Source organism: Thunnus thynnus, chromosome 8 (assembly GCF_963924715.1).
Source record: "Thunnus thynnus chromosome 8, fThuThy2.1, whole genome shotgun sequence".
NCBI lineage: Eukaryota > Metazoa > Chordata > Actinopteri > Scombriformes > Scombridae > Thunnus > Thunnus thynnus.
This window is the reverse complement of record NC_089524.1, coordinates 14455676-14468085: the sequence shown is the minus strand read 5'-3', so window position 1 is coordinate 14468085 and position 12410 is coordinate 14455676. Positions and strand designations below refer to the sequence as shown.

Genomic DNA, 12410 nt, shown 5'->3' with positions numbered 1-12410 from the left:
TCTCTTGTTTTTATCTGTAATTATGCCCTTTGTTCTTTCTAAAGTCCTTTGTTTTGAGTCTTGTTGAAAGCATTTCTTAAAAACTAAATCAGACAAGACTCAGTATACATGTGCTGAGAATACTGAGAGGAAGAAAGCTGCCCAAAAATTACTACAATAAGATTAATATAAATATTACACACACTATGTTAAAATTATCAAGATATTTTTTATTTGCCAAAATCAGAAATGGTACAAAGAAACTACACTTATCTTCAATCAAGTCTACAATAAAAATGTCTTTGTATACTTTTAAAATGTGCCTATAATTCAAATATAACAAAGACATGACAAAAGGCAGTATAAGTAGGACTACCAAAACACTACCTACAGAATATTATAAACTGATTATATTATTTATTAACTGCTAACATTTCCAAACTCAGGCGTCACTTTTGCTTAACTAGACATTAGGATCTGATATTTTGATGATTTAAGAGAATACAGTGAGTCGGACATAGTCTGTAAAGAATACTTGATTCAAAGATTCAACTTCCATCAAAATCAATTTTAGTAGTGTCCGGATTTTTGAATTAGTCTTTATTTTAAAACATGATGCCAGTGGATGTAGCTGACAGTAGTGCAGTTTGGCAACAGGTCAGCTTCTGAAGTGCCACAGGTTTGATCGCTCTGAAAACCAATACATCAACAGCCATGTACCCCTCAGCAAGAAGCTGCACCTCAAGACTTAGGTTAATAACAAGAATTTAAATGGCAGCATTTCTGAGGCAATTACCCCTTGCTTTTCATAGATACAGTCATTCCACACACGCCAATCTCTTTTTCTCTCATTTTGGAAGGATGAAGTGTTGGGGAAGACGGTCGGTCTGTCTGTCAGTGTGAAAGCGAACTCTTCCAATATCTGTCTTTTCTCAGAGGAGCTCAAACCCTTGCAACGAAGGGCTCACTGCTGAGATCTCTGAGCAAAGCATGACTTTGAGATATAAGTACAAGTCTTCAGCAGCCCTGCTGCTCCACTGCTGCACATCTCAGGGCTCAGCCACTAATTAGGCTAAAAACACTGCAGAGCACGGCATCATGATCGATATCAAAGCAGCTGTCTAGAGGGTAGAACAGAAAAAAAAAATATCATAACTACTTCAAAACCCCTTTACAAATTTTTTATTTCATGCTAAACGGAGGAAGAGAAGCGTCCGTTCTGGCGGGCTCCTTCACGCCCTTGGCTTTGTTTCCCACTTAGCATGCAGCAGAAGAGAATGTACAAACACAACTTGTCTTTTTATTTTGTCCTCCGTTGAGAGGCTGCTTCTCCCCCTGTTGATGTTGTTGTCATTTCTTGCTTTTTAGCCCCCTCCCCTATGGTTGTCTTCACGCTGCAGTGTGTGCATGTCTATCTCTGTGCACTGCCGTCGTCGTTAACGAAAGCAACTTTTTAATTAAGAGACACTGAGCATCAATCAAGACTTTTAGAGATGCCATCTGGGAGGCCTGCCGAGAACTGAACAACAAACACATTATGAATAACGCACAGACAGACACATTCACACAGACAGGGCTGAATGCAGAAAAAAACCTAGCACAGGAAACAAGAATGTGACAACGGCAGAATCATTCAAGTGCAAAGAGCACAGAGTTGAAGGAATAGGAGGCTCTGCATGCCATTACTAGGTGACTATCTTATTGGTGGACCTCTCAGACATTGGAGAAGCCAGTCCATGTAAACATTGGTAGTTTTGTCCAGAACTATTTATGAAATCTATGGGTGAAGAGAGCAAATGAAAACACCCTTTTCAAAAAGACTGGGTGGGAACCCAACAGAAAAATAAGTCTACGCATGTAATTTTAATGTGGTGCAGGGCAACACTGAAAAAAAGGAGATTTGTGTGGACAAATAACAGTTAAAAAAATGGATCATTTAAGCTTCATGCTTTGATTCACTTTGCTCGATATGTGTTGATCTTGGCTCAGGCTCATAAAATGGTCTCAATGGCTGAATGTCACAACAGTAATTATCACAATATATGAAATGACTGAGGCGTGCATCAAATTTAACTTTGTAGTCAGAGGTATACTTTCAAAATGTGTCTAAGAACATTTACTGTGAGATACCATGTAGTATAGTCTAGTGTTGCATGACATTAATGTAACACAACTAAGCGTAAAGTTGCCCTCTACACATGTAGAGTTCAGCAGCGAGCAGCAGAGCTACTTGACTCACCTCTATACGTTGGGAGTTGACCTTTTTGCCTTTCTTGTTCCAGCTAACCCTTGGCTTCGGGTCGCCTGTTGCCTGGCAGACAAAGGAGACCACACCCCCTGAGACGCCAATCTGGTCGACGGGAACTTTAGTGAACCGTGGTGGTGCTGAGGAGAGAGGAAGACGAGGGAGGGGGCAGACAGACAGAGGAGGGAGAAACAGAGGGAGAAAGAAATAGAAAGGAACATTAGCGCCAAGACGAATGTTGCACCACTGGAGTTAACTCACTTCCTTTCAAAGCAGCATTAAATAAGTATAATTATATTTCTGAAAGGACAGGCTTTCAAATGCCTGAGAGCATGCGCATTCAGTCACACACACACACACACACTCACACACACACACAAAGCTCTATAATGTCGCAAAAACCCACACCAGCCTCCTCTTGCAACCCCTCACTCCTCTACCGTCTCTCTTTCTCACTCTGTACCAAACACCCACACACTCTGTTCTAGTGTAGAGAAGAGACTTGGATGAGTAGAGGAGATGGATAGTTTGAGTTTTGGAGAAAAAAAAAAAAAAATAGACGAACAAAATAGATGGACAGACAGTGTGTAGATACAGTAGATAGATAACCACAGCTTCACGTTATCATTCTGATTCACCCCATGCAACACAACCTTGGGTTGATATTATTATATATTCCTTCATCTAATGCCCCAATTTCGGTGTTGTGTAGTTCTGTGTGTGGATCTGTGAATTTGTGAATTTTCATGTTGACGTTGTGCCAAGGTGCTAATGATTAGTAGCACAAAAATACAACTCCATAGGGAAACAGAGGCTGGAAACTACCCATACAAAAGAAAGCCCTTGGAAAAGGATGAGGCAGTAAGAGAGAGGTTTAATTTGGTTTTAATTTGACGCTGTATGAAAGTGTCCAAAAGTGAGACTCCTTTCACTGTTCAATAGAGTGTAGCACTGGCATAGCCACAATCAGTGGTTCAATTCTCACTTGAACAACACACATTAACTCCTGATAAACTGTCCATCAAATGTAAGTAATTTCAGTACTTTTTGGTGCTTGAATTTGTCACTCATGCCTCGGTTGCTGTAGGTTCACGACAAAAAGCCTGATATAAAGAGAGAGAGAGAAAACAGAGTCTCCTGGGGAACTCGTTAAATCTGAATCATACAGATATGCGGGGATGATCAAACGGCCAGCACATAACGTCAAATTAATAATTAAGGGACCATGGGCCGACACCAGTCTCCAGGCACTGCTAAACACATATGAAGGAGAGTTCCTGCATTCATTATCGGGTAAAGAGCGATAGAGAGTGGATATTTTAGAGAGAACGAGGCAAAGAGAAAATGTGTAAGACAAGGGAAAGGAAAAAAAAAGAAGTGTGAGTGTACTGCCTCGGGAAAGCTGAAGCATCACACACAAAGTTCATCTCCTTGCCTGCAACTAACACTCCAAATATTTCTGATGCAAATATTACAGCAATATACACAAGCTGTGTATCTTGTAACACAACTAGTGGTTAGTGGCTGGTTAGTCTCAAAAACTGGTTTGCAACCAGCTGGATTTTGCAGTAGAATCTCTAAAAACCTACCAAAATGTGTTCCTGCCCTGCTTATCAGTGTATGCCGACAGGAGACCCACTTAACCTTGATTTTCATGTTTTGATCTCTGTGAATTAGATTATTGCCGAAAGCTAACATATGTGTGCATTATCCATTCCATGGTCAAACAAGATAAAAAAAACTTTTTACTCTGAATAATTGGTACTGGAATATTATGTTCAATCAATTTATTCAGACTAGTAATCAGTGGCCAGGGTTGCTCACCTGAGGATGAGCAGAGCTACTCTTATCTCGCTTTGATTTTTGACAGCATTTTTTCCCCCCCTTTGTTCTTGGGTAATTTGGAGCACATGCAATTGAAGGTAGAGCATGACACTAACTATGAGTCCAGGTGTGATTCCCACTGGGGCCACCCTTGCTAGGATGTGTAGACTTCTGGATAAAAGTACTAATTTCATGGCATAAGCGAATACAATAAGCATATATGATAAAATATCATTTTGACAGGCTGTGAATGTTTTGTCATTGACAGACTACAGTCTGAGCTAAACAAATCAGCCAGAGGGCAGGGATGAAACTCTTCCACTTTTATAAGAAGTATTAAATGGATGTGATGCTGGCAATCATTTTAATGTTGGAAATATTGATTCCTGTCCTTCTGATGGTCACATGAAAGGGTATCGATTGTTTCATCCCTCAAAATATTTCTTAGCCCTCATTAAATCTGCACTCTACATCTTTTAAGATGAACCATGGTGAAGTCACATTCTCTGACATATCGGAAAGGTTTCTTAACAGAAAGTATTTTGTTTTGCAACCTGGCATTCCTCTGTCAAAATCTCACAGAGGATCCAGTCTTCTCAATTATTCAAGAATATTTAAGTTTTATATCATAAATCCTTTGCATATCACTATAATTATCTTTGTCTATCTTACATGTTAGATGTATTCTCAAACTGCTGTGTTATAAAATGCAACACTGAGACATGAATGATTAACAAATCCAACCTTCAAATAAGACCATGTATAAAAAACTAACCCACCAATCTCCTGTATATTTCACAGGAGGCTATATATTATGTACGTTGTGGGACAATATGAGCACCGCAGCTTTTCTTTTTCTTCAAGGAGTAGGTCTATTTTATTTGTCTGGTGCATACAATGATCCCTTTTGGCATTTTGCACTTTCAATTTCCATTTTGAAACTACACAACGCAGCTTTACACAACACAGCTCCTCTGCATTTGACCTCCGCTTACAGTGTGCCCTCTGTTGAGACAGAAGAGGGATTTACACAGAGCAGGCCTGTGGCAGTGGTTCTGCTGAAGGCCAACGCTCTTTGATGAGTTTTCCCCTGGACCATTCGACATTTGCACCCAGTCGCCTTATCCCTCTCTTTCTCTCTTGTTTGCCCTGTTCATAGGATGAGAGAGATGTAGAATAAATACGCCTGCGTGTCAGTCTGAATTCAACTCCTGATAGATTGAGGATTTTCTCATAATGTACTGTATACTGTTTTCAATATGAACTCAAGAAGGTTTCGAGATGGAAAGAAAGCCAGGGAGCTGGGAGGAAAATGGATGGAATGAAAAAGAACAAGACAGCGGAGGTTGACGGTAAGAGGAGTGCAGAAAGGGGTGGGGAGGTCAGTGGAAAAGAGAAAGCTGTGAGAGGAGAGTAGAGGAGCTGACAGGAGGTCTGAGAACTAGAAGAGATGATATGAAGAGGTAGGGCAGGACAGAAAGTGCTGAATATTTCATCAAAAAATAGTATTTTCTTAACTTTTCTCCCTTGCTCTTATTTCTTATTTGTAGTTTTTGCTTTTTTTAAATTCAAATGCATAAAACATTCTGTACAGCACTTCAATAAATTTGAGGCATTTCATGACACATTAGGTTGTCGCTTTTGCTAACATCTCCCTCTATTTGTCACTTCTTCGGGAAATTTTGTTTTTACAACTGATTATTTATTAAATATATTTCTGTTCTAGTGTAATGGTACTGTTATTGTATTGTTCTAATATGCTAGTTACTTGCCTGCAACGTATTTCATTCACTCTGCCTGAATACATTTAGGAAATTATGGTTGATACCAGCCACTGTGTACTGTCTGTCCTACACTGTCCCCTTGAACTATATATGACATACAGATATGACCTACAGACTGCTCTGAAAGTTGAGAAAACTTCCATATCTGCAGAAAAGATGGTTAAATAAAGTTGAGAATATCTAACGTTAACACCAATCCAGCTGTGAGGACATACTTACAGCGGGCCAAAAGTAGAAATAGGGCTGCTAAAAGGGAGAGGAGAACAGGTTGTGCCTGTTTGTATTTTTGTGAGAGAGTCAAGAGTCAAGAGAAGGAGAGAGCGACAGTGAGTGAAAGAGGGAGGGTGAGAGAAAGAGAGAGATAATATGATTATGGCCTACAGATGCACATTTAGCCTGCATTGACACGTGACGCTGTTTACAGACTTGAGTCTGAAAGTGTAGTTTCAGTGCAAAACCCTAGAATTAAACATAATTATATTATATAAGTAACCAAATAAAGTTAATTTTTAGTTTCAGCTCTGCTGTCTCCCTCTCTCTAAGCTTACCTACTTATGTGCTCTGTCTGGTTTTTAGTCTTTTTTAGACTAATCAGGTAGTGGGTTGAAATAGTCAATAGCATTAATTAACCCCCAATCAACCCAGGTTGGGTAAAGGGTTGAGATGCCAGGTTTGATTTACTCTGACTGCAAGCATGAATTTAACCTGCTTTACTGTGACAATTTGTAAAGCGTATGAGTAGGCAAGTTGTTGAGTGTGTTTACTGTGAGACGATATGCAGTGAATGGTGGGCAGGATTGTAATATATTGTTTTTTGTCCCTCTTTCTTTCTGTGTGTATAGTAAATGTGGTATATGCGGTTACTATATGCGTGTGAGGACTTGTAAACATGTTTCTGTGTTTTTGTGCACATCGGCACATCAAACGCCCCTAGCATTGGGCCCATGAATGTCTATTATAGTGTAATTACTACAGGTATGTGGTGTGTGATTGTGTGAACTCTGATGAGCATAATTAACCTATTTTTCAATTTCCCTCGACTGTGTGCCTCTGGGCTTCTGCTGCCAGTTACTGTTGACTTTGAGCCTTTTTTTTTTTTCCTTCATAATCTGAACCTTGCCACTTAGCCAGTAATTGTAGGGTAGAAAAGGTTGAATGGTGTCGGGACTTAAACTTGTTAAAAGATTTTCGCAATGAGTGATGGCAAGGACTACACCATAATTTATACAGATATGTTCGCCCACAATGATTCATGCATTCACTGGGTTCAGTATCTTCACTATGGAAAAAAGCTGTTGTTGAACATACATTGGCTGTTTTAGGGAATGAAACAATAATCAGACTTTCCTATTAAAGGACTCTCTTTAAATGTGCAATGTGCCGCATTTTTTAAACATCAATACACTATGTCATAGTATATTGATCTATGTCAGCCCCTGGTAAAAACTCCTTAAAACAAATTAGACAGAGGAGAAGTTATCCCCTATATCTCATTTCAGTGGCACAGTGCTTATGTCCTTAAAATTAAAACTACCTGTATACTTTCTTGGAAACTTTTTGTTTACAGCTCCCTCTACCCCTTTAACATAGTTAAGCAACTTCCTGTGAAATCAGTATCAGTACAATAAATAAAGTGTTGTTGCTGGTAGAAGATGCCAACCTTTTTGTTTATTTATAGTAATTACACTTTTACCTTAAAATGGTTGTAGTAATGCTTTCTTGGTGTTAAAATGCAACATTTAGCACCTGGCTTCTTCAGATCCAGTGAATAAAAGTATCATTTCTACGGTGATGTTTTTATAGTCAGTGAAAGATGTAAAACCTTTAAACGTCCTCTGCTTTTTTGTGTGCGTATATCTGTGTTACCTGGAGCACAAAACTTTTGGGGTTTGATTCCCAACGGTTCCACCTATTCTAAAAATGTACACATCTATTGCTGTAAGGTACCTTGTAAAAAAGTCTCCACCAAACAGCCTCCGTTATGTTACCAGAGATGACATTGAAAGGACATTGCACCCACAGTGGCCATTTGTCCCTTCCACCAAAGTCTCCCTCTACTCCCTGAAGCTTCCCTCAGACAGACTGCCGTACAGCACTGCCCAGATAAGCACACAAGACCCGTCTTTATCTGCCTGGCAGGGGGACATGGCCTGAGCTAAAATAACCAGCAATGGGGGCTCAGCTATCTTCACAAGGCCCCGAGAATAGAACAGATCCACGCAAACACAACTGGCTAGCAGGAGGAGAAAAAAAACTCACACTGTGCACACAGACGCTTGTTTAGCTAATACAGCAACCACCTGCTACTGGCCGCTACCTCTGTTGGACCTGATAAGACAGACTACACCAGCACTGTGATTATAAAGTGGTGGAGAGTGGGAGGTGGATATGTGAATATGAGACGGCTCCATTTACAGTACTTTACTGTTGTCGTTTGGTAGGGTGGTGGTATAAGAGAAAGGAGGGGACTGGCTTTATGACTAATACAGTAATTGATGGAGAAAAGCTTCTCAGGTCATAAATAGGAGCCATTATCTGCTGAATTAGCAAAGTGGGAGACAAAATGACGCACAGCCATTCAGTGATTTGCAGAGAAAAGCAGAGAATTGGGAAAAGGGCACTTGTTATCCATCTTGCTACAAATATCTTTCACAGCACATAGAGACAATTTTTTACCAGCAATGTCTGAAAAGAACATTTGGTACTATTAGAGGCACCACTGCAAGCAAACTAATTCCCCTTCCCTGCCTCTCATGTGGCAGTCTGGGAAGAGGGTGTAATCAGGGTGAAGATGTAAATATGAATGATATCAATTTTAACATTTTTGGGTTTTTTTTTTTTTTACTGTTGCACTTATACTCGTGGTTGCTCTGGATACGAGCAACGAGTTAAAAGCGTGTAACTGATTCCACATATTTTTCCACATATTTATCATAACAGACACTCTAAGAAACTCTATGTACTGATAAACACAATTTTATGTCTCTGTGGTATGTTTACAAAGTGGGTGAGGGCAATATGAACGACTGTGTGTTACCGATTAAAGAAGTTGATTTAGTGAAGCTAATCCTGACTGAGATTAAACTTAATTTTTGTATTAGTCAAACAGCAGACACATGACACACACACGGGCACTATCAAGGCTGAGTGCTTGGGAGAAAAACAGTCAGTGAATGGAGAATGGAGCATACACATGTTTGTGTCACCTCTCTTGTCATCTTGGACATTTTCTTCTGATTTAAATATGATTTAAACTGGGGCATTTCTTAAGTTTCTAAGGTGTTGTCACTGGAGTAGCAGTGCAGAGAGATGTTGCTGACATTCAACTACAGTCACATGGGCCTCTGAATTGTAGAGATTTACTTGCTTGCAGTATCAGGCTAGCAGCTATCCAAAAGACTCAGCAGGCCACCAAGCTGTTAGAGCTGCCTGTCCATCAGTCCTGGACCTGACTTAAAACCTTAATAGCCTTTATCAGCACATACACACTTACACATGTAGGATGGATGGATAGATGAATGGAGGGATGGATGGACGGACCCTCCAGGCCTAAACAATAGTGGTCGACCGATTAATCAGGCCAATATCAGGCATTTTGAGATAATTGGCTTGTAGCCGAGTCTGTCAACAAACATAAACAAACATACAAAAATATGCTTCGGGACAGTTTTGGGAAGGTGGTGAAAAGGTTAGTTTCAAGCCCTGTACTAACTATCATGCACCCGGCTATAAATATTTTCCTAAATTCCCTCAGTCACCATCGAATTTTCTAAAGTTAACACATTTCTCCCATCCTATATGGCAGCAAATCTAATCTAAAACCGTCACTGGCTAGCATTAAATGTATATTATGTTTTAATGCATAGAATAATGCAGTTGAATGATGTCCCTTCTGACATATTGTACCTCGCTCTCCCTTAGATAGCGGTCAAGTTCTGAAATCTACAGCATAACCCAATGTATTTTTCTATTTCATTAATTCATAGAAAATCCATCTAAAACAACATGCTAATGGCAAACATAATCATGTATATTATTTGATATTTATTTTGATTGTAATATGCATGGAATAATGGAATTATACCTGACTTTTCTTTGTTTTTTTCATTTTTAACCCAAATATTGACCTTGTATTTTTCCTATGTTAATAATTACTGATGGCTGGACAGAAATCCAGTCCCTTATGGCAGTATGTCACTGAGCCAACACCAGGGGAGGCCAAGTGCAATATCTGCAGTGAATTAGTGAGGATGGGGGCTGAAACAGGGAAGAAAAAAACACCACAAACATCTGGAATCACCTGAAGTGTCACCACCTTCCTGCTTATAAAGAGACACAGAAGAAAAAAAAAAAGATGCAACTGGAGCTGACTCACTTCAGCCTAATATAAGACAGATGTTTGATGCTCAAGGGAAACGGCAAAAATCGGATCCGAGGTCAAAACAAATTGACGCTTTAATAACAGATATGACTGCCACAGACAATCAACCTTTAACGATTGTTTCAGATGTGGCCTTCTGGCAGTCGTTGGCTGTAGCAGAACCAAGGTGTAGCCATAAAAGTGAGAAGCACAGACATGCTGGATAGTGTGCACACAGAGGTTGAGAATAAAATCAAAGCACTGACTGCACCAAAGAATGCTGTCTCCCATTTGTCTTTCACCACAGACTGTTGGTCTGTAGAAGCTGAATCATTAATGAGTCTAACATGCCATTGTAGACAAAGACTGGGAAAAGAAGCAGGTAGTCTTAAATGTTGAGGCCATGTCTGGCTCCCATACTGGAGACTACATCAGCAAGCTGTTTCTTAACATGATGGGCCATTGGCATATCAACCAAGAAAGAGTGGTGCTTGTGCTCAGAGACAGTGGTGCAAACATGATCAAAGGCATCAGACTGGCAGCGATAGCGGACCTCAGCTGCAGTGCACACACATTGCAGCTTGTGGTAAACGAGGGCATCAGCAGTCAGAAAGCAGTGGGGGACGATATCAGCAAGCTGAAGACATGTGCAACACACTTCAACCACTCTGTGCTACCAAAAAGCATCTGAGGGCCTTTCAAGAAGACCTGGGCCTCCCCCAGCATGGGACCATTCAAGCTGTTCCGCTGCAACTCCACTCTGCACATGTTGCAGAGGATGCTGGAGCAGAAGTGTTCCCTGAAGGTATATGCAGGAGAACATGGGGAGTTTACATGTCCAACTACAGAACAATTAGATATCATCTCAAATTTGATCAAGACACTGGACCCTATTGATGAAGTGACACTTGGATGAGCAAGGCAGAGGCCTCTGTCTCCTGCATCATCCCAAACATTGTAGTGCTGAAGATGCTGCTTCAGGCAGAAGGTCCCACTACTAGGGGAATCAGAGCACTGCTAGAGACAGTGTTTGTTTGGAGAAAAGATTTTCCAAGATTGAGGAGACCAAATGTTTGGTGCTGGCAACACTGCTGGATCCTCAATACAAGGGTCATGTCTTTGCAGCAGGGGACATCTCTGATGAGCTGAACCGTGACGTCCGGGAGCCGGTGATTTACAGAATGACTGATCTGCCACTGGAATGGTGGAAACAGAACAAAGCCAGCTTAAGCCTTCTTGTACCACTGGCAAGAAAATTTCTCTGTCCTCCACCCTCTTCTGTTCCCAGCAAAAGAACATCCAGTGAGGTTGGGACCATTTCTGAGAAGAAGAGGAACAGGCTCCATGTAGAAAATGCAGAGAAACTTTGTTTCCTGCAGCTCATAAACTGGGACTACTGAGTGACTCAGTGTTTCCCCTATAATTGCACAGGCCTGGCGGGCTGCCAAGGCAATGAGAACCCCCGCCAGGCCAAAAAATATTTTTTAATACCAAAAATAATGCCAAATATCCATTCATTCGGATATCAATAGTGTCTAGGGGTTCTGTCTGTTCCGAAACCTGAGTTCACCTCTGTGTCGTTGCCTGGGAAACTCTTGGCAGCGTAGCACCTTTTAAGGAATAGGGCAGTTCATAATGTGTGTGGTTGAGAGAGTGCGAGTGGCAGAAAAGTGATGGTGAATGCAAGTGGAGCAGAGGAAAAGGTTAGCAGTAAGTTGTCAATCTGGCAGTGTACAATAAATGTAAATGTACGATTAGACTACAGCGTATCATCTATCAAGACAAAAAAAAGTCACGTCTGTTTCTCCAATTGCTGGAAAAGTGAAGGGGGTTAGCTCCAAAGTTAGCAACAAAGGGTTAGCCTAACCTGATGATGCTTAACAGAAAATGGAGAAATGTGTGGCTGCACGAATCTCTCCCGAGTCTTGCTCAGCCGCCCCAAGTATTCACAAATTTTCGTTCTCTCTCCGAAACAAGGAGATGCTGTTATCTGCTGAAAAATGCTGCTGTTTAGTGCACTACAACTTTTTATTTATTATTTTTTATTCATAAAAGTTTTAGATTACTTGTGGACATTTTTTAAAATTTAAAATAATAAGTAAAGTGTAGATCTAGTCAAGCAAACAGAGACAATGCATATTTTTTTCATTTTCAAATATTTTTCTGTGTGAGTGAATAATACATTAGTGCTGAATAAATGTTCATTGGGACCAAAAAC

The 12410-nt window shown here is 40.4% G+C and overlaps 1 protein-coding gene across 5 annotated transcripts in view; it reads right to left on the bottom strand.

Moving 5' to 3' along the window:
* The window catches only part of ptprsa (protein tyrosine phosphatase receptor type Sa), a 250536-nt gene that overhangs the window by 119791 nt on the left and 118335 nt on the right, over positions 1-12410 (bottom strand). For all 5 annotated transcript variants that reach the window (XM_067596688.1, XM_067596687.1, XM_067596690.1 and 2 more), the window contains one exon: positions 2219-2364. In XM_067596688.1, the coding sequence (XP_067452789.1) occupies positions 2219-2364 (146 nt within the window). The remainder of the gene's footprint in view (positions 1-2218; positions 2365-12410) is intronic.